This window comes from Salmo trutta, chromosome 13 (genome assembly GCF_901001165.1).
Source record: "Salmo trutta chromosome 13, fSalTru1.1, whole genome shotgun sequence".
Lineage (NCBI taxonomy): Eukaryota > Metazoa > Chordata > Actinopteri > Salmoniformes > Salmonidae > Salmo > Salmo trutta.
Genome location: NC_042969.1, coordinates 71,937,632 through 71,960,680, shown reverse-complemented (window position 1 = coordinate 71,960,680; position 23,049 = coordinate 71,937,632). Strand labels below are relative to the sequence as shown.

The 23,049-nt window shown below is 44.9% G+C and overlaps 1 protein-coding gene across 6 annotated transcripts in view; it reads left to right on the top strand.

Annotated features, from left to right (window-relative positions):
- LOC115206472 (unconventional myosin-XVIIIa) overlaps nt 1-23,049 on the top strand; it is a 168,515-nt gene that overhangs the window by 105,964 nt on the left and 39,502 nt on the right. For all 6 annotated transcript variants that reach the window (XM_029773514.1, XM_029773513.1, XM_029773512.1 and 3 more), the window contains 12 exons: nt 1,600-1,901; nt 2,076-2,262; nt 2,485-2,692; nt 2,821-2,930; nt 4,547-4,612; nt 9,030-9,158; nt 15,693-15,836; nt 16,180-16,269; nt 16,508-16,627; nt 17,113-17,224; nt 18,293-18,420; nt 19,001-19,155. In XM_029773514.1, coding sequence (XP_029629374.1) covers nt 1,600-1,901; nt 2,076-2,262; nt 2,485-2,692; nt 2,821-2,930; nt 4,547-4,612; nt 9,030-9,158; nt 15,693-15,836; nt 16,180-16,269; nt 16,508-16,627; nt 17,113-17,224; nt 18,293-18,420; nt 19,001-19,155 — 1,751 coding nt within the window. The remainder of the gene's footprint in view (nt 1-1,599; nt 1,902-2,075; nt 2,263-2,484; nt 2,693-2,820; nt 2,931-4,546; nt 4,613-9,029; nt 9,159-15,692; nt 15,837-16,179; nt 16,270-16,507; nt 16,628-17,112; nt 17,225-18,292; nt 18,421-19,000; nt 19,156-23,049) is intronic.

The window sequence follows — 23,049 nt, the reverse complement described above, 5'->3', positions numbered from 1 at the left end:
TTGCCAATGATAGGGCTCCCCTAATTGAATCTTGAACTTTTTGACTCAGACAAGTGACTGTGTGTAAGCCATGTCAGGCTTATTACCTCTATCCAATTGACTTGCCTTTTTTTGGGGGGGGGGGATAGATATTAATTGCAGTCAAGTTTGATTCCTTGCCCCCTTGATGAGTTGAGAGCCTTTTTCAGTTAGGGTTGGCTTCTCAGAGCAAAGCTATCCAATTCAGTATATTTATGAGACGACTCTGCATGGCACGTGCTCTTAACAGAAATGGGTTGCATTGATGTGTATTGGCCCGCGAAAGTGACATTAACAAGAATTAGATCAAAAGTGAATGAGGATGGGGTAACACAGGAATTGATTGAAAAGTTGAGACGAAAGTAAATAACTTTGTTTGTTTGTGTGTGTGCGGTTTGCATCTGTGTGTTTGTGACGGTTTGCGTGTGTGCGGCTTGCGTGTGTGTGTGTGGTTTGTGTGTGTGTGTGTGCGGTTTGTGTGTGTATGTGTCAGTGAATGATTGCACAAGGGCATGCATGGCCAAACACGGCTATAAGTCAGACAAACAAATGCTATTGAACCAGCGGCATACTTATTGGAAACCAGCTAACACTCCGAGAAAAATACATCATGAAAAGATCAACAGAGCTATAGACCTAGATGAGGTGCGCCAAGCAAAATGCTATATTAGAATCCAAGTAATATCCACAGGTCATCTACCTCCAGCCTACAGGAAATAAGATTGTTCTGAATAAGAGAGGTTGTTATTTCTCATGTCTCTCTGAAAAGGATGTGACATTTACTTGACTTGGCAATGAATTAGTTGACTGCTACTAGAGAAACCAACTCAGTGAAACAGATCTGCACTGCTTCTAGCAGTTAAATCATGAAATTGTCAAATCATTTAAAAGGCTTTAGCTTCAGTAGGTTGTGGTGGTGAAGATACCCTGCCTGCACCTCCCTCCATCCACAGAGAGTCTACACTCTCTCATTAATAACACCATTCAGTATCAAAGTGGACTGTCAGAGAGCAAGGTTTCTAAATGCTCCACTGCCCAGGAGTGGATTTTAATAGCAGCTCTAGAATGAGGAAGCAAAGACTCATCTCTCGTATAGCTTCTTATTTACCGAAACGTTAGGATTGCCTTTACAAAATGACTTGTTTTGTTACAGAGATGTTGAATCATATTAGGTTGTTTGAACACTGTGCTGGTGCATAATGAGAAGTTTCTACAAGTGTCACAGCTAAGCAGGTGTAATGTTATGGCAACACTGGGCCAGGGATAAAGGCCGTGTTGGGACATTTAAACCATGAGTACAAAAAGAGGAGACTAGGTTGCTTTATTGGTTTTGGAGAGTGTTGCTCCGTATGGAGTTAAGTGGATGAGAGGAGGTGTGGATGACTGGTGGAGTGGAGATGGGTGAGCGTCTCTGTTGTGGCCTAATGTGTGTGTCTGAGGTGCTTGTGAAAGCTGCACCTGCATGTTGGACTGAGCTGTGGACCTAAGCTTTCTGCACAGCTGCTTCACTTGTGTTTGTGTTAGACTCAAGTGATAGATCCCCACCTCTCTAACCTGTGTGTGTTCTTGCGATGGTCCCAGGTGCGCACCCATCTGAGGACAGATGAGGCTCGAGGTCTGCTGTGGCTGATGGAGGAGGAGGCTGTGCAGCCAGGGGGCTCTGAGGACACTCTGCTGGAGAGACTCTTCAGTTACTACGGCCCCGACCAGGGGGACAACAAGGGACACGCCCTGCTCCTGAAGAGCGACAAGCCGCATCACTTCCTGTTGGGCCACAGCCACGGGACGGCCTGGGTGGAGTACGATGCTCAGGGTTGGCTGAGCCACGCCAAGCAGAACCCCGCCTCCCAGAACGCTGCCACTCTGCTGCAGGACTCACAGAAGTACACATTTAATTCACTGATTGTTCTCCATAGTAGCACTTTACAAAGAAAATATACTTACCTCTTTGTCTCTCTTGCGCTCTCTCTCTCTCTCTCTCTCTCTCTCTCTCTCTCTCCCTCTTTCTCTCTCTCTCTCTCTCTCTCTCTCTCTCTCTCTCTCTCTCTCTCTCTCAGGAAGAACATCAGCAGTCTGTTCTCTAGTCGTAGTGGAGGGCCCACAGTGCTGTCTGGCTCCATCGCAGGGCTGGAGGGGGGATCTCAGCTGGCCCTCCGTAGAGCCACTAGCATGAGGAAGACCTTCACCACCGGCATGGCCGCCGTCAAGAAGAAGAGCCTCTGTATCCAGATCAAACTGCAAGTGGTGAGTGGGGGGGTTTCTCCCTACCCAAGACCTACCTCTGCTTCCTCTTTGAGAGGGTTTAGGCCCAAGTTGCTCTTAAGAACTTTGTATGACAATTGTGTTATTCAAGTAAAACTATATTAACATTTATTTATACATGCAAATGTGTACAAAATTAAGTATTTGCCTTTGTTCGTGTGTGTGTGTGTTAATGCTTTAACTCCCTGCCTTCCGTCTCTCCAGGATGCTCTGCTGGACACGGTGCGCAGGTCAAGGGTTCACTTTGTCCACTGCCTGCTGCCCAAGGCAGACGCGCTGGGAGTTGGCATGGAGCCGCGCGTGGCCCATGGAGAGAGCTGCGACTCAGGCCTCATGCAGCTGGATGTGGGCCTCCTGAGGGCTCAGCTCCGTGGATCTAAACTTATCGACGCCTTGCGCATCTACAGACAAGGTAAGACTAGACACCACTCAAGTCAAGCAAAGTCATGGGAGAGGGACATTTTCCCCCTTAATTCGGAACTGTATGACAAATAAAAATGATTAGATAAATGTTGACCTTGTTCTGCCTTTTTCATAAAGGATACCCTGATCACATGGTGTTCTCTGAGTTCCGACGGCGCTTTGACGTGCTGGCACCCCACCTGACCAAAAAGCACGGATGCCACTACATGGTCACAGACGAGAAGAGGGTGAGTGTCGAGGCGTTCCCTCCACGAATGATAATATAAAAGCCTCCCTCCTTTCCTCCCTCTTTTCTCTCCCTCCCTCCCCCCTCCTAGATCTTCTCTTGTGTGTAATTAATTATGATTAGGTTGGCTGGCAGCATGCGGCTGGTGTGCTGATTAATTACGTGCCTCCTCTCTGTCCTCCCCTTCCATCCCTTCCTCCTCTCTCTCTGTCTTCAGTACCTACAGCTATTAGCATACCCTACCTACTCAGATGTGTGCTTAAAACGTCTGAATCTAGTAAATATATTTTCAGATGTAGAAATATTAAATATGAACCGTTGTAGCTGGAAATGAAGAAATGGTATAGACATTCTCTTGGCTGAAATGTTATTTTCATTGTTGTGTAAAGAGGTTGTGTTTTTGAAGTAGAGCTGTTAAAGAGGCCCTCTCTGTCACAGCTAAAACATACAGTGAGCTATAGAAGAGTTACAGAGGAAACCAGACACCTTGGAGACATGCTTAGGAAGAATAGCCTGCTCAGAAATAATGAATGGACAAAAAGGTACTTCATTCTCTGGAGATAGACAGATTGAGAGGGAGAGAGTGAGGAGAGACAGAAAGAAAGCAAGAGGGAGTAAGAGGTTTTCCCCTGCGTCAGCATCTTAGAAAATGTAGTTTTCCAGAAAAAACTCAGAGTCCTCTCTCTCAGAGCTAGAAGCCTGTCTGTATCTTCATCTTAGTATGGCTGTGTTACTGTTGCTGTGTTACTGTGGCTGAAGTGGCTTTATCCTCCACTGAGCCTGTTTACCTACCAGATCCAGTAATCCTGCGGAGATCCTCTGCCAACAGTCCTTTAAGTAACTGTCCACTTTTAAACATTCATATTATGTTAGCTCATACTCAAATAATGTGGTTGACTAATCCTATACTCGTATTGGAGAGAAAATACTTCAAAAACCCCACCTCATAGAGACTTTAAAAATATAAAGCTTTCTCTTTCCTCAGATAGGATGATGTCATCCTCCTGAGGAGGTTGAGCTGACCAATCAGTGGGCTACTCGTATGAATACTTTTAATGACTGGCATACACCCACAACATTCTGTTTTTGGGGTATGCCCACACCATTCCAACACAGAAAAGCTGCTTTTTAACATATTTAATTAAAACATTTTGGGAAGGAAAACTATTTCACTCATATTGTAATTAATCACAGGTCATATTTCATAGAAATCTGGAAACACTGGACAGTTACTTTAAAACAGCTGATTCTGTTCAAGTTAACTCCCATCCTCCCCCTTGAGGCTTCAGCTATCTTCCAACTTCACTTTGTAGTCGAACTTTAAAGACCTTCCTCCACCTCTCCTGAGACTGCTTTAGATACAGTCCATATTTAGACTGAATTGGAGGTTACAGATAGCTAGCTTGGTGCCGTAGCTGTAGCTGAGTTGTTTTGGTCTGCAGTCTCCTGGTGGATAGGCTGATGTTAGGGGTGTGTGCCTGTTGCTATGGTGCTGTGTGCAGTCCTTTTGGGTGAAGACAGAGGGATGCTGACTTTACGAGAGCACTGTCTGTCTGTTTGTCCATTTCTGTTGATCTCTTCATTGATCTGTCTGTCCGTTTTATCGGTTTGTTTCAGGCTGTGGAGGAGCTGTTGGAGTCTCTGGACTTGGAGAACAGCAGTTACCACATGGGCCTGAGCAGGGTAAGTAACACACACACCCACACACCCACAGACAGACAGACAGACAGACAGACAGACAGACAGACAGACAGACAGACAGACAGACAGACAGACAGACAGACAGATAATATGTAAACTAATAATAAACTATGTATAAGCCATTAATACATGCTTTGTAAAAGTGTTATAACTACAGGTGACACTATGACAATAGGTGTGAAGGCTTGGTACAGTCTAAATCAGGCCCTAGGTGTTCTGTGTCTGCCTGGGAGGGACAGCTGTTTACCCAGCATGCCCTTCTCTTTGGAATCATAGGTCTGTTGCTGTGGCACTGGTTCCTAGCTGCCGCTGGGTCCCTGGGCTGGCAGCCTTTGTCTGTTGGTTGGCACACACACACACACACACACGCTGATCAGGCTTGACTTTCAGTTGGGCCGGGGAAGGTTGCTCCACAGTTCTTCTGCTTCTTCAGAAAAAAAGATGTCTGGCTTTCTCTTTGTTGTTGTCCCTTCTGTTGCTCCCTGTAGCCATTGATTTTGGCAGGCGACTGCTCTCTTTGTTTGTGGCGCTTTGCCGTGGCGTGCCGATAACCCTCCACAAACACCAATCAGCACAGTGAGATTCAAACCTTTCAGATGCAAAATAGAAAATCCAAAGGAAAGGACGGGCTGATGAATGGCTAATTAGCAGAGGAGGCTTTTTCAGAATGTCCATGGAATAGAGGACAGCGGGAAGTTTTGTTCTGAAGTAGACAGTAGGAAAAGTATGTTTAGGGAAGTATTGTTCTGAAGTAGACAGTAGGAATGTCACGTCCTGACCAGTATAAGGGGTTATTTGTTATTGCAGTTTGGTCAGGACGTGGTAGAGGGGGTTTGTTTTATGTGTTCCGGGGTTTTTTGGTCTATGATCTATGTTAGTGTATTTCTATGTTCAGTCTAGTCTATCTATTTCTATGTTTAGTTCATTGGATTGACCTTCAATTGGAGGCAGCTGTTCCTCGTTGCCTCTGATTGAAGGTCCTATGTATAGGGGTGTTTTTGTAATGGGATTTGTGGGTAGTTGTCTCCTGTTTTGTGTCTGTGCACCTGACAGGACTGTTTAGTGGCGTTCATTGTTTTGTATACGTGTTTCTTTAGTTTTTTTCCTTCTTTTCAATAAATAAAAAAGATGAGTATACACGTTCCCGCTGCACCTTGGTCCAATCCTTACGACAACCATGACAAGGAAAAGTATGTTTAGGGAAGTATTGTTCTGAAGTAGACAGTAGGAAAAGTATGTTTAGGGAAGTATTGTTCTGAAGTAGACAGTAGGAAAAGTATGTTTAGGGAAGTATTGTTCTGAAGTAGACAGTAGGAAAAGTGTTTAGGGAAGTTTTGTTCTGAAGTAGACAGTAGGAAAAGTATGTTTAGGGAAGTATTGTTCTGAAGTAGACAGTAGGAAAAGTATGTTTAGGGAAGTATTGTTCTGAAGTAGACAGTAGGAAAAGTGTTTTAGGGAAGTATTGTTCTGAAGTAGACTGTAGGAAAAGTATGTTTAGGGAAGTATTGTTCTGAAGTAGACAGTAGGAAAAGTGTTTTAGGGAAGTATTGTTCTGAAGTAGACTGTAGGAAAAGTATGTTTAGGGAAGTTTTGTTCTGAAGTAGACAGTAGGAAAAGTGTTTAGGGAAGTATTGTTCTGAAGTAGACAGTAGGAAAAGTATGTTTAGGGAAGTATTGTTCTGAAGTAGACAGTAGGAAAAGTGTTTAGGGAAGTATTGTTCTGAAGTAGACAGTAGGAAAGGGTTTTAGGGAAGTATTGTTCTGAAGTAGACAGTAGGAAAAGTATGTTTAGGGAAGTATTGTTCTGAAGTAGACAGTAGGAAAAGTATGTTTAGGGAAGTATTGTTCTGAAGTAGACAGAAGGAAAAGTATGTTTAGGGAAGTATTGTTCTGAAGTAGACAGTAGGAAAAGTATGTTTAGGGAAGTATTGTTCTGAAGTAGACAGAAGGAAAAGTATGTTTAGGGAAGTATTGTTCTGAAGTAGACAGTAGGAAAAGTATGTTTAGGGAAGTATTGTTCTGAAGTAGACAGTAGGAAAAGTGTTTAGGGAAGTTTTGTTCTGAAGTAGACAGTAGGAAAAGTGTTTAGGGAAGTATTGTTCTGAAGTAGACAGTAGGAAAAGTGTTTTAGGGAAGTATTGTTCTGAAGTAGACAGTAGGAAAAGTGTTTAGGGAAGTATTGTTCTGAAGTAGACAGTAGGAAAAGTGTTTAGGGAAGTATTGTTCTGAAGTAGACAGTAGGAAAAGTATGTTTAGGGAAGTATTGTTCTGAAGTAGACAGTAGGAAAAGTGTTTAGGGAAGTATTGTTCTGAAGTAGACAGTAGGAAAAGTATGTTTAGGGAAGTATTGTTCTGAAGTAGACAGTAGGAAAAGTGTTTAGGGAAGTATTGTTCTGAAGTAGACAGTAGGAAAAGTATGTTTAGGGAAGTATTGTTCTGAAGTAGACAGTAGGAAAAGTGTTTAGGGAAGTATTGTTCTGAAGTAGACAGTAGGAAAAGTGTTTAGGGAAGTATTGTTCTGAAGTAGACAGTAGGAAAAGTATGTTTAGGGAAGTATTGTTCTGAAGTAGACTGTAGGAAAAGTGTTTAGGGAAGTTTTGTTCTGAAGTAGACAGTAGGAAAGTATGTTTAGGAAATTTGACATTGTGTGTGTGTGTGTGTGTGTGTGTGTGTGTGTGTGTGTGTGTGTGTATATCTTTCCATCTCTCATCATGCTGAGAAAAACACCAAGCCCCAACTGACCCACTGGAACGGCCCACAACCTCAGTCGATCTTTAGAGTTCCATTCAGAGACCACGAGGTCCAATATGTTCCTACGTCCACGCTGACTCATCCCGCTATGGGGGAAGGCCTGTGTGACTGGGCCTTTTACTGTGACACATCACACATGCCATTGGCGTTGCTCAGTGGTTGCATCACTAGCGGGTCGTGATGGTGGGCGAGAAAGTCACAGGCTGGAGAGTGTTCTCTCAGCTCCTCGTTGTGATGTGATAGTGTGTCTGTGTGTTCTACTCAGTCTACTGCATAGGAATAGGCAAAGACAAAGGGGATACCTAGTCAGTTGCACAACTGAATGCATTCAACTGAAATGTGCCTTCCACATTTAACCCAACCCCTCTGAATCGGAGAGGGGGAGGGGGCTGCCTTCATCAACATCCACGTCATCGGCACCCGGGAAACAGTTAGAAGTGTGCATTATTAATGCAAGCATACCATGCAAGCTGTTGATTTGTTAACATGTCTTTTTGGATCCATTTAACAGAATGCCCATACAGTGTGTGATAAATCCTCTACTACTGACAATAGAGGAAGCAAACTCAATCCGATGTTCTCTGGAGGTAAAGACAACCTCTCCAGTCGGAGTCGTTGCCCTACAGCAGAGAAGTGTGGGTGTGTTGGTGACCGCGCCCAGCCCACTCTCTGCATGTGCTATTGGCTTGACTGTACACACACTTCCCTGAGAGCTGGGCTCTGAACTTTGATTGTGCTGTGTAAAGTGTTTCCTCTCATCCTGTGCCTCTGATAGAGGATAATAGGTTGTTAAGGGCCCTGGAGTACTGTGTTAGATCAGTCCTGATGCATCATGATGCAGTTTTTGCATAACACTACCACAGCTCTCGTCTTGAGGAGCCGCTTGGTGAAATCTGAACAAATCACTCTGTAGACTAACCAGCTCAATTGTTTTAGAGTTGAAGAAAACACAGTGCCTCTGACTAACTGGAGATGACGGCTAAATCCAAGAGAAGTTTCTCCACAACTTTACCTGTCGTTTTAGTTTCCCCAGAAACTTCCTGTCTTTGTTATTTTCCTTACTGTAGCCGTGGCAGCCACATGTGTTGCTAACACAAGGGAGTTTTAATGAGGATTTTGTGAAGTTAAGCATAGCTCTTCCAGTAACACTATTAGCATGCTAATGCAATTCAACAACATTCAAAGAGTTTGATGAGCTCTCAGCTCTGGCCTGAGAAACTGTAGAGAAGTCCACCAGCAGCAACCCACTCAATCTCCCAGAGCAGATCAGAGAATGGAAATGACTCTAAAGCGTTTGAGGTAATCCAACTAAATTAAAAGCCCCCAATGTAAACGCCATTGAAATGCAAAGTAAACGCAGGACTTGATGTAGTTGATTTGCAATCCCTGAATCCCAGCTGTATGGTTGAAGATCTTTAGGGGAATTCCAACTCCCTGAATCATGGAAAAACAAATTAATGTAATTATTGTTTGTATGCGTCAATGCCCACAAATGAAAATGTTTCAAATATTTAGTTTCATGTTTACGTTACTTCTATTCCATAGTATTGTGCAACCTTGCACAGACACATGCTCCCTGTCTGACTTCAATACAATTCACTTTTGTGTCATGATTAATCAGTATCTAACTGTCCCTGTCTCTCACCAGGTGTTCTTCAGAGCGGGGACCCTGGCCAAACTGGAGGAGCAGAGAGATGTCCAGACCAGACGCAACATCACCATGTTCCAGGCTGCCTGCAGAGGATACCTGGCCAGACAGGCTTTCAAGAAGAGGAAGGTGAGTGAGTGCTCTCAACCCAGTTCTTACCAGCCCAAAGCCCAGGTCAGATTAGATGGCGAAATGAGCTAAACTGACCTTAGATCAGCAAAACTGACCGTTTCGTGCCCCTCGACCACGTCACTGTTGGTTCCTAATGCCTACACTTTCAAAGCCGATGCCTATCATTGTCCTTGAAGAGCTGTCCCTTGCCAGTACAGAAAGTGCTTGTGTCAGGGTTGCTTTGCTGCTCTCTTTGTTCGCCGCCTCAGACAATGTCTTGGGAACTGAAGCTTCCCATTCGATCATATGGTTATTTGTCCCCTACGACACGTTCTAATTTATCTTCCGTTATAGGGAAGTTAGTCAATGTGTTGCCATGAAAACCAAAGAGAAGACACGTGTGCTTCTTTCAGAGAGGAAGAGAATATTCCCAAGGAAGTATTAGAATGATAGTCTCCCTCTCTCTACCCTCTTCTCTCGCTCTCTCTCTGCCTCGTATTAACGGCATGCTCTCGCTCCATTGCTAGCTCTGCCACCCACATCTGTGGGGCGGTTTAGCGGCTCACTAAATCAGAAGTTCATCAGAGCACAGTGTCATAAATCCATCCTGTCTCCGCTGGCCCCCGGCCCAGCAGATAGCCTTCCATCTGCTCCTCTGGGACACACACACACACACCCCCCCACGTCCCCTCAATCACAGCCTTATCGATTACCGCACCAGAACACACACACACCTCGCCTTATTCCCTGCCCTCTCAGTCTCTCCCTCCATTTTAGCATTCCTCTCTGTCTCTCACTATAACCTGACCTCTGATCTATGTAGGGGTGATGACGGTCAAAAAGGAAAGGACTGACACACCTATAGTACAGGCTGTCTCCTTACCTATTTGAATAGTAATAACTTTATTTATACACGAGTGGTGGGGGAAACTAGAAGGCTGGTCTTTCTACAGGGTGAGATTATTATTATAGACGCCTGTCATAATACTTGGTCCAGTCATGAGGGATTGGAGAGACACGGCAGGGACAGAGCTGTATGTATGTGTGTGTGCGTTTGGCGGATGAAAACAGCCCACACACACCCTATATGCCCCACCACACCAGAGTGAGCATGACGACCAGGGATATAACACCCTCCACTGAATGACTGGAACCACCGGTGGGGATCTATTCAGCTCTGTGTGTTGTCCTGTACTGTCTTGTGTTGTGTGTTTCTGTGTGTGGGTGCTTGTCTGTGTACGTGAGGGTGTGAGAGAGTGGTTAGTGTGAATTAATTGTGTAGCAGAAGCCTACATGTGAGTCTTGGTGTGTCCATGTGTGTTTGGACAGATTGGGCTTCGACCGCTGTCTTCCCAGTCCCTGCCATGCCCATCTCTGGTAGTTCTTTGGTGCTGAGCTGGGCTCAAGGTTGCTGTCTTTAAGTTGCTTTTCAAGGACAGTGGGCTTCTCTTTACTGCTCTGCCTGCTTCATTTGAGTGCTGCCTCTCTCTATAAGTAACACAAGTTGTTTTTCCTGATTGTTTGTTTTGATTTAGGAACAGGATATTGATAGTTTCCTTTGTTTGCGAAGTGTTTAGTTGTAAACGACTCCATGAAGAGTGATTGTCATTCCTCACAGTGTGACTGGCTGAGGGTCAGACTGGACTGGAGAGGGTTGTGTAATGCTGGGAGGTAGAGTTCTTTAAGGGTTCAAAAAGTTGGACCTGTTCTGAAATGGACTTGGTGCTTTCCCACCCAGACCCGATATGCATAAATATATTTTTTAAATGTAGAAACCCATTCCGAAGAGGACAACTAGAATCATTCCGTATAGACCTGGTTGGATCCAGACCCTATCCAAGTGAGGGAAGCAGCAGAAAAGCACTTTTTAAAGCTACTTGATTAACCAGAGCTGATAAAGCACGAGAGGAGGGAGAGAAAGAGGAGCCGCTCTAGCAGGCGGGGGAGGGGCTGTACTGTGAGGAGGGAGGGAGGGAGGTAGACAGCAACCAACCAAGAAGACTCGCACTACAGTAGACTAATAGCTGCCATAGCTAGGTTATTTATCATCAAACATCTTCCACTGATTAGATATCTCCTAACTTTTGCCACACACGGAGGCTCTATGATTGTAGCCTATTGCCACTTTGATGACTTATGATTGGCCAACAAGCTACACGCGCCACACTCCTCTCGTGAAAAGCAACAATATCACCACTACAAAGGCTTTTGTGAGCCAACGTTCTGCATTACAATGTGTTTCGGTGTACAGTACAGTATGCTACCCTCCAGCAGTTCTGAAAGGTACAGAACCCTACCCTCCAGCAGTTCTGAAAGGTACAGTACAGGACACTACCCTCCAGCAGTTCTGAAAGGTACAGTACAGGACACTACCCTCCAGCAGTTCTGAAAGGTACAGTACAGAATGCTACCCTCCAGCAGTTCTGAAAGGTACAGTACAGGACACTACCCTCCAGCAGTTCTGAAAGGCACAGTACAGTATGCTACCCTCCAGCAGTTCTGAAAGGTACAGAACCCTACCCTCCAGCAGTTCTGAAAGGTACAGTACAGGACACTACCCTCCAGCAGTTCTGAAAGGTACAGTACAATATGCTACCCTCCAGCAGTTCTGAAAGGTACAGTACAGGACACTACCCTCCAGCAGTTCTGAAAGGTACAGTACAGGACCCTACCCTCCAGCAGTTCTGAAAGGTACAGTACAGTATGCTACCCTCCAGCAGTTCTGAAAGGTACAGTACAGGACACTACCCTCCAGCAGTTCTGAAAGGTACAGTACAGGACCCTACCCTCCAGCAGTTCTGAAAGGTACAGTACAGTATGCTACCCTCCAGCAGTTCTGAAAGGTACAGTACAGGACACTACCCTCCAGCAGTTTTTAAAGGTACAGTACAGGACCCTACCCTCCAGCAGTTCTGAAAGGTACAGTACAGTATGCTACCCTCCAGCAGTTCTGAAAGGTACAGTACAGGACACTACCCTCCAGCAGTTCTGAAAGGTACAGTACAGGACACTACCCTCCAGCAGTTCTGAAAGGTACAGTACAGGACACTACCCTCCAGCAGTTCTGAAAGGTACAGTACAGGACACTACCCTCCAATTGTTCTGAAAGGTACAGTACAGGACACAACCCTCCAGCAGTTCTGAAAGGTACAGTACAGTATGCTACCCTCCAGCAGTTCTGAAAGGTACAGTACGGGACACTACCCTCCAGCAGTTCTGAAAGGTACAGTACAGTATGCTACCCTCCAGCAGTTCTGAAAGGTACAGTACAGTATGCTACCCTCCAGCAGTTCTGAAAGGTACAGTACAGGACACTACCCTCCAGCAGTTCTGAAAGGTACAGTACAGGACACTACCATCCAGCAGTTCTGAAAGGTACAGTACAGGACACTACCCTCCAGCAGTTCTGAAAGGTACAGTACAGGACACTACCCTCCAGCAGTTCTGAAAGGTACAGTACAGGACACTACCCTCCAGCAGTTCTGAAAGGTACAGTACAGGACACTACCATCCAGCAGTTCTGAAAGGTACAGTACAGGACCCTATCCTCCAGCAGTTATGAAAGGTACAGGACACTACCCTCCAGCAGTTATGAAAGGTACAGTACAGGACACTACCCTCCAGCAGTTATGAAAGGTACAGTACAGGACACTACCCTCCAGCAGTTCTGAAAGGTACAGTACAGGACACTACCCTCCAGCAGTTATGAAACGTACAGTACAAGACCCTATCCTCCAGCAGTTATGAAACGTACAGTACAGGACACTACCCTCCAGCAGTTCTGAAAAGTACAGTACAGGACACTACCATTCAGCAGTTCTGAAAGGTACAGTACAGGACCTTACCCTCCAGCAGTTATGAAAGGTACAGGACACTACCCTCCAGCAGTTATGAAAGGTACAGTACAGGACACTACCCTCCAGCAGTTATGAAAGGTACAGTACAGGACACTACCCTCCAGCAGTTATGAAACGTACAGTACAAGACCCTATCCTCCAGCAGTTATGAAACGTACAGTACAGGACACTACCCTCCAGCAGTTCTGAAAAGTACAGTACAGGACACTACCCTCCAGCAGTTCTGAAAGGTACAGTACAGGACACTACCCTCCAGCAGTTCTGAAAGATACAGTACAGGACACTACCCTCCAGCAGTTCTGAAAGGTACAGTACAGGACACTACCCTCCAGCAGTTCTGAAAGGTACAGAACCCTACCCTCCAGCAGTTCTGAAAGGTACAGTACAGGACACTACCCTCCAGCAGTTCTGAAAGGTAGTTACAGTTTAGTTCAATGTGTTTTCATTTGATCTGATTAACAGGAAGTTGACGTTGTTTTATTGAAGTTGCACAAGTTTGCACAATTCTAGCTAAGAAGCCAAGGCATGTTTTAGAGGAAAATGCATGTTGAGGAGAGTGGTCGTGGTAAATATTTGTGAGGCTTGTGTCGTATCAAGGTAAGCTGGTTTGATATTTACAGGAAAATATTCTGTATGTACAGCTAAGCAAGCAGACTCACACTTGATTCCAAGGCAGTGCAGGGTATTACATTTGAACCTTTGGCCCATATTTCTCAGAAACACAAGATGATGATTTCCTCATCTGAACACTGACGTCCCCACTGCCCAAAAATCTATTAGTTTGTTTCTCTATGTCTATTTGATTGCTCCGGGGGGCTCCCCGCACCTTGAAGTCCTCTCAGCCTGAGCCAAACCCTCACAGGGATTTGTTTTCAAAGCGCTTTGAGGGAGAAAAGAGAGAGAGTGTTCCTTCTCTGAAACGGTACTTCACCATGGGGGAATAGACGAATAGAAGGGATGCGGCACAGCGTTTGAAGCCCACAGCCTCCTCTCTCTTTGACATTCATGTGGATAGAACGAGTGACAGCATGGTGAAGATGGAGGAGCATGGGGGATTCCTCCTTTCAGCCAGTCAGCCCATAGTGTGTCTAATTAAATCGTTGCTTTAAGACAAAGCTTCTTCCCCGACTGGGAACAGGTGTGTGTCAGTGCATGCATGCGTTACATCTATGGCCTTGTGTGCTCAGCAAAGGCCATGTAGCTTCACAGACACTCAAAGGGAACTCTGTAAAGGAGAGGCAGAAGGCAGAGTAAAAAGGAAGACCGAGACAAAGAAAGAGAAATGAATACATTCTGCTCCTGTGTTTCTCTAAGACCGTCAATACCTGTTTGACACAGACATATCTTCTTTCTAAAGGCTGCAAGACCTTAGTCTAAATCCCTCTGGTGTTGTATATGAGCTCTCTGTATGGCTGAGGAACAGAAAGATCAACACTGACACCCCCCCCTTATTGAGTCAACACATGATTTGTTAGACTTGTTTAGGTCTATGCATGACAAACAAGCTTTAGAGGACATAACCTGCATGCCTGTTCAGTCAGTGACCATGATGGCCAAGCAACATGTATGTGCTCTCACGGCGTGACGAATAAGAATCACCGTCATTCACCGTGTTCACCGTCATTGTGCTGTTCTAATTGAGTTGTGAGATAATGGGTGGTTTATTGGATATTCCCATGTTGCGGGAGCATGTATCTCCTCCTAATGCCTTTTTAACAAGGTGCCAAAGTGGTATCGATGTTTGATTACATTTCTCTGAAGAGGTCTGTCTCAGCTCTTAAAGCCGTGAGAAGCCAGAAGAACTTTGGATTGTCTTGATTCTAGCTCGCCCAAATCGTCACACTTGATGCAAGTGTCTGTTATTGTGCTAGTAGACAATGACACTAAGCAATGCCATTTCTTCTTTTCTTTATTTATCAAAAGTTACATATTTCATATAAACAGTGCATTCGGAAAGTATTCAGACCCCTTCCCCCTTTCCACTTTTTGTTAAGTTACTGCCTTATTCTAAAATTGATTCAATCAAAATTTTCCTCATCAATCTACACACATTACCCCTTAGGGACAGACGTTCCGCTAAGGGGTAATGTGATTGGAGTCCACCTATGGTAAATTCAATTGATTGGACATGATTTGGAAAGGCACTCACCTTTCTATATAACAAAGTACAAAGAGATCCTTGATGAAAACCTGCTCCAGAGCGCTCAGGACCTCAGACTGGGGCGAAGGTTCACCTTCCAACAGGACAAAGCCCCTTAGGACACAGCCAAGACAATGCCGGAGTGGCTTCGGGACAGGTCCTTGAGTGGCCCAGCCAGAGCCCAGACTTGAACCCGACCTAACATTGCTGGAGAGACCTGAAAATACCTGTGCAGCGACGCTCCCCATCCAACCTGACAGAGCTTGAGAGGATTTGCATAGAATAATTTAAGTAACTCTGAATGTTTATGTAAATGTGATATTTCCATTTTTTATTTGTAATAAATTTGCACAAAATTCAAAAAAACGATTTTTGATTCTTGAATTTTTTTTTAATGGAAATATATATATATATATATATATATATATATATATATATATATATTTCCATTAAAAAAAACTTCAAGAATCATACATGTTGGCAGACATAACAGCAGACACAAACACCCACACACACAGTGTTGTAAGTCCCTCTGCTCTTCTGCATGTGTTTCAGATCCAGGACCTGGCTATCCGCTGTATCCAGAAGAACATCAAGAAGAACAAGGGAGTGAAGGGCTGGCCCTGGTGGAAGGTGTTCACCACAGTTCGCCCCCTTATAGAGGTCCAGCTCACAGAGGAGCAGATACGCGGCAAAGACGTGAGTACACACACACCCTCCATCTACTGTTGATCAGAGGTGTAATCATTACTCCCAACAGTTCCAAAATATTCAGTTTTGCAACAAAAAGTATATTTTCTATTGGACAGGTTCATCAAACAGGAATGGACCTACCTGAATCTGTCCAATAGAAATGCTAGTTTTTTCTATTGTTGTTGCAAAACAGAACGTTTTTTCCGACTGTTTGGTAGTAATGATTACACCCCAGCATTTGATTCCCTTCCCCTGCTTTATAGAGACTATACAGATTTAGCTCCCTCTAATACTGTAATACATTTTCTCTCTCCCCCCTCACTCTCTCGTTCTGTCTATCTGTTCCCAGGAGGAGATCCAGCAGCTGAAAGGGAGGCTGGAGAAGGTGGACAAGGAGAGGAACGAGCTGAGACTCAACAGTGACCGCCTGGAGAGCAGGGTACACACACACACACACACACACACACACACAACATACAAACTGTGTTGCAGACTAATATAAGATAACACATTGTACCAGCGGATCTGTCTGTATAAATAAAGGATGAACAGATAGAGGTTTTATGTCATGAAGTTTAACTGTATTGCACTGTATGCATAAGACAGGATGCATGTGTAGTAGTAATAAACACATTATTTTTACCCTCTTGCTTATTGCAATTGTGTGTATATGCCAGATCACAGAGCTCTCGTCAGAGCTGGCAGACGAGAGGAACACAGGCGAGTCGGCCTCTCAGCTGCTGGAGTCCGAGACCTCAGAGAGACTGAGACTGGAGAAAGACATGAAGGACCTGCAGGTTAACACTGTTAACACTGGAGAAATGAGACATCCTTAACTGTTGTTGGATGAACACAATTATTTAATTCATTATTTAACCAGATAGGTAAATGGAAAACCGATTCTGATTTGCAATGACAACCTTGCCAGTTCTGTTGGCTGCAACGTAATGGTGTGATCAGATTGTTGACCCTGCCTTCCCCATCCTTTTAGTTTTCTATTTGGCATTTGACATGATTGTTTTTTTCAGGATATTTCAACTAGATGGGATAGATTTTTCCACTGACTGCTCAGACAGCACATGCTGATGGGCTGGGCTGGGTACAAATTACCTCGCTTCTAGAAATGAGAGATTGTGTCGTTTAGAGGAAGTGTGTGTGTGTGAGCAATGAGCGTGTTTGTGTGTGTACGTGCAAGTGCAATGTGAGGTCTATCTGTCAGTATTTCTAACTTGGTTTATAATGTGTTTGTGTATTAATGCATGGCCTGGGATTCTCTCCCCAGACTAAGTTTGACTCGATGAAGAAGTCTATGGACTCTATGGAGATGGAGGTGATGGAGACCAGACTCCTCAGAGCCTCTGAGCTCAATGGAGAGATGGACGATGACGACACAGGTCAGCGCCACACAGACACGTTTGTTTTACTATCCTTGTGGGGACCAAAACATTTATTCCCATTCAAAATCTGATTTTCCCTAACCCTAAACATAACCCTTAACCTAACCCTAACCTTAATTCTAAACCTAACCTTACCTTAACCCCTAATCCCTAACCCTAACCTTAATTCTAACCCTAAGCCTGAAATGTTCCCACATGTCTGAGTTTTCCTTGTTGTACTATCCATGTGAGGACTTCTGGGTCCCCACAAGGATAGTAAAACCAAACCACACACACACACACTGTTGCTATGGTGACAATTTAGCACCATGAAAACCATCACACAAAGGTACACCCCAAGACCAGGATCAAAGTAGGCTGGTTCTGGTTGTCCTTTCAGTTGCCCAGTTATTTGGTTGGATCAAGCTGACCACCCCTGTAGACTGCAGCGGCTGCCTGAAATCAATGAGGAGACAAAAGGTTTTGCAGGACATGGTGTAGAAATTGATTATAAAAGACTGCAGGCGTCCTCAAATTATATTTGGACACATGCCGAACAGACTTCCGGCTAGACAGCGAATGCAGGCTTTATTTGGCCATTCTGAATGTAGAATAGATTTTTGTCTGTGTTTTGTTTGAATGTTTCAACACCCCACACTTTACGTGGAATAGACAACCCTGTGTAAGAGATACATGTACAGGCCATAACAGTACTGTACAGACTTTAATATGGCTTCAAAACAGCTTGATACATTTCCTCCTGACTAATGCAAACCCCTTCCATGGTCAACCAGACTTCCTTTCAAACTGGCTAATCAATTTCATCTTAGTTCTATTTGAAGGCATATTGAATGCAATGGAGGCTGCTGAGGGGAGGACAGCTCATAATAAAGGCTGGACCGGAGTAAATGGAAACCATGGTTTTGATACCATTCCACTAATTCTGCTCCAGCCATTACCACAAACCTGTCCTCCCCAATTAAGATGACACCAACCTCCTGGGATTGAATGTTGACGTGGTGTGGTTCTTGTAGTGCTGTCCATGACCTGTCTGCTAACTGTGCTGTCGCATGTTGTGTCTGTTAGGGGGAGAGTGGAGACTGAAGTATGAGAGGGCCATCAGAGAGACAGAGTTCACCAAGAAGAGGTTACAGCAGGAGTTTATTGACAAGCTGGAGGTGGAGCAGCAGAACAAACGACAGCTGGAGAGGAGGGTAAGGCAGCGTCGGACACACACTTCTAACTCAACCTCACACTGCTTACACACACTTGCATGTTGGGATTTACACCTACCTCATCTAGCCACACACACACACACATGCTCACAGGCAAAAAAACTTAGCTCATATCCTTCCTTCCTTCTGTCCAGAAGCAGTTTACTAGTGTTTTTGGTGGGTCTCTGTCCCTCCTTTTCTTTCTCCTTTCCTCATTGCTGGGCAAGTGTCTGTCTGTCACTGTCTTTGTCTATCTCTGTCTGCCGTTTATTTTTCTCTCTGTCTTTTTCTCAGCCCCTTGCTCTGTTTTTGACACCTCCTCTGAGCTTTCTCATAAAACGTCAAATAAAGCTTTACACTCCCTGAGCGCTCACTCAGTGAGACATAAAAGGAGCAGTGAAGCAATAACTAGTCTTTTCTTTCTCTTTCTGTGCGTCTCACCTGGTCGGCCACTCAGACAGACAGCTTGACAGAAGCTAACGGAACCTTTGACCTCTTTCATGCCTCTGCTTATTTTGAAAAAAAGATTTTAAATGTTACACATCTCTCTCTTTATCTCCCTCCCTCTCTCCTTCTCCAGCTAAGTGACCTCCAGGCAGACAGTGAGGAGGGGCAGCGTACGGCCCAACAGCTGAAGAAGAAGTGCCAGAGATTGACGGCTGAGCTACAGGACACCAAGCTACACCTGGAGGGCCAGCAGAGCCGCAACCACGACCTGGAGAAGAAACAGAGGAAGTGAGTTCAGTTCATACCGCACACCCTCTGTAGGCTGACAAAGACGTTTGTCCCATGTGTAACTCTGTGTTGCTTGTGTCACACTGCTTTGCTCTATCTTGGCCAGGTCGCAGTTGTAAATGTGAACTTGTTCTCAACTGGCCTACCTGGTTAAATAAAGGTGAAATAAAAAAATAAAACAATACCGACCTTAGAGATAGAGGACTCCCGTACTCAAAAGCCCATTTTAGCACGGGCAGCGCCATTGAGGACTTTCACCATTTTGAAGTAGTCAACTAGGTGGGACTTCCTATGGGTTAAGAAAGGATCACTTAATTCCATTCGGGTCACCAGAAGGGATCAGCCAATGAATTATACTTGTGAGAAAACATTCCATAACTGCAGGAGGCAGTAAATCGCCAACCTTGGCTTTATACCTGTTCAAACAACACTCTAGGTGACAGTATGCACCCTTTTAGTTTGTTTACCAACTCGTAGAAGTAGTAGAAGAAAAAAATTGAGTACTTCAAAATGGAGAGGGCCTCAATGGCGCTGCCTGTGCTCTCCTAGATGCCACAATGGGACAGATACATTTATGCGATGTCTAACTAAGTCTTTGATACAGACACACACACATACACAGAGAGGTGTGCGCCACACACACACACACACACACACACACACACACACACACACATACACACTCATACAGTATGTTCAGATCTGCAACTACAACCTGATACTACTCATACTGTCGCCCTCACTGTGACGTGAAGAAGAAACAGAGCTCACTACCTTAGATCTTCAATGTAACTTCAAATATTTTAAGTCCTGGATAAAACACCACATTACTGTCTCAATCGCTCTCCCCCCCTCTCTCTCGCTCTCAATCTCTCTCCCCCCCCTCTCTCTCTCAATTCAATTTCAATTTAAGGGGCTTTATTGGCATGGGAAACATATGTTTACATTGCCCAAGCAAGTGAAATAGATTTAAAAAAAAAAGTGAAATAAACAATACACATTTACAGTAAACATTACACTCACAAAAGTTCCAAAAGAATAAAGACATTTCAATGTCATATTGTGTTGTAATGATGTGCAAGTAGTACAAAAGGAAAAATAAATAAACATAAATATAGGTTCAAATCAAATGTTATTTGTCACATACACATGGTTAGCAGATGTTAATGCGAGTGTAGCGAAATGCTTGTGCTTTTAGTTCCGACCATGCAGTAATATCTAACAAGTAATCTAACAATTTCACAACAACTACCTTATACACACAAGTAAAGGAATGAATAAGAATATGTACATAAAAATATATGAATGAGTGATGGCCGAACGGCATAGGCAAGATGCAGTAGATGCTATAGAGTACAGTATATACATATGAGATGAGTAATGTAGGGTGTGTAACATTATATAAAGTGGCATTGTTTAAAGTGGCTAGTGATACATTTATTACATAAATTTTTCCATTATTAAAGTGGCTAGAGTTGAGTCAGTATGTTGGCAGCAGCCCCTCAATGTTAGTGGTGGTTGTTTAACAATCGGATGGCCTTGAGATAGAAGCTGTTTTTCAGTCTCTCGGTCCCAGCTTTGATGCACCTGTACTGACCTCGCCTTCTGGATGGTAGCGGGGTGAACAGGCAGTGGCTCGGGTGGTTGTTGTCCTTGATGATCTTTTTGGCCTTCCTGTGACATCGGGTGGTGTAGGTGTCCTGGAGGGCAGGTAGTTTTCCCCCGGTGATGCGTTGTGCAGACCTCACTACCCTCTGGAGAGTCTTGCGGTTGTGGGCAGAGCAGTTGCCGTACCAGGCGGTGATACATTCAGACAGGATGCTCTCGATTGTGCATCTGTAAAAGTGTGTGAGTGTTTTTGGTGACAAGCCAAATTTCTTCAGCCTCCTGAGGTGGAAGAGGCGCTGCTGCGCCTTCTTCACCACGCTGTCTGTGTGGGTGGACCATTTCAGTTTGTCCGTGATGTGTACGCCGAGGAACTTAAAACTTCCCACCTTCTCCACTACTGTCCCATCAATGTGGATAGGGTGCTGCTCCCTCTGCTGTTTCCTGAAGTCCACGATCATCTCCTTTGTTTTGTTGACATTGAGTGTGAGGTTATTTTCCTGACACCACACTCCAAGGGCCCTCACCTCCTCCTTGTAGGCTGTCTCGTCGTTGTTGGTAATCAAGGCTACCAGGTAATCAAGCCTACTGTAGTGTCGTCTGCAAACTTGATGATTGAGTTGGAGGCGTGCATGGCCACGCAGTCGTGGGTGAACAGGGAGTACAGGAGAGGGCTGAGAACGCACCCTTGTGGGGCCCCAGTGTTGAGGATCAGCGGGGTGGAGATGTTGTTTCCTACCCTCACCACCGGGGGGCGGCCCATCAGGAAGTCCAGGACCCAGTTTCACAGGGCAGGGTTGAGACCCAGGGTCTCAAGCTTAATGACGAGTTTGGAGGGTACTATGGTGTTAAATGCTGAGCAGTAGTCGATGAACAGCATTCTTACATAGGTATTCCTCTTGTCCAGATGGGTTAGGGCAGTGTGCAGTGTGATTGCGATTGCGTCGTCTGTGGACCTATTGGGGCGGTAAGCAAATTGGAATGGGTCTAGGGTGTCAGGTAGGGTGGAGGTGATATGGTCCTTGACTAGTCTCTCAAAGCACTTCATGATGACGGAACTGAGTGCTACGGGGCAGTAGTCATTTAGCTCAGTTACCTTAGCTTTCTTGGGAACAGGAACAATGGTTGCCCTCTTGAAGCATGTGGGAACAGCAGACTGGGATAAGGATTGATTGAATATGTCTGTAAACACACCAGCCAGCTGGTCTGCACATGCTCTGAGGACGCGGCTGGGGATGCCGTCTGGACCTGCAAACTTGCGAGGGTTAACACATTTAAATGTTTTACTCACGTTGGCTGCAGTGAAGGAGAGCCCGCAGGTTTTGGTAGCGGGCCGTGTCAGTGGCACTGTATTGTCCTCAAAGCGAGCAAAGAAGTTCTTTAATTTGTCTGGGAGCAAGACATCGTGGTCCGCGACGGGGCTGGTTTTTCTTTTGTAGTCCGTGATTGACTGTAGACCCTGCCACATACCTCTCGTGTCTGAGCCGTTGAATTGCGACTCCACTTTGTCTCTGTACTGACGCTTAGCTTGTTTGATTGCCTTGCGGACGGAATAGCTACACTGTTTGTATTCGGTCATGTTTCCGGTCACCTTGCCCTGATTAAAAGCAGTGGGTCGCACTTTCAGTTTTGTGCGAATGCTGCCATCAATCCACGGTTTCTGGTTGGGGAATGTTTTAATAGATGCTGTGGGTACAACATCACCGATGCACTTGCTAATAAACTCGCTCACCGAATCAGCGTATTCATCAATGTTGTTGTTCGACGCTATACGGAACATATCCCAGTCCACATGATCGAAGCAAACTTGAAGCGTGGAATCCGATTGGTCGGACCAGCGTTGAACAGACCTGAGCACGGGTACTTCCTGTTTTAGTTTCTGTCTATAGGTTGGGAGCAACAAAATGGAGTCGTGGTCAGCTTTTCCGAAAGGGGGGCGGGGAAGGGCTTTATATGCGTCGCGGAAGTTAGAATAACAATGATCCAGGGTTTTGCCAGCCCGGGTCGCGCAATCGATATACTGATAAAATGTGTATATATATTCTCTTCGATCATAATCACAGTCGTGTGTATATATATATACAACTGTGATTATGATCGAAGAGAATTCTCTTGGTAGATAATGCGGTCGGCATTTGATTGTAAGGAATTCTAGGTCAGGTGAACAAAAGGACTTGAGTTCCTGTATGTTGCTATAATCACACCATGTCTCGTTAATCTTAAGGCATACACCCCCGCCCTTCTTCTTACCAGAGAGATGCTTCTTTCTGTTGGTGCGATGCGTGAAGA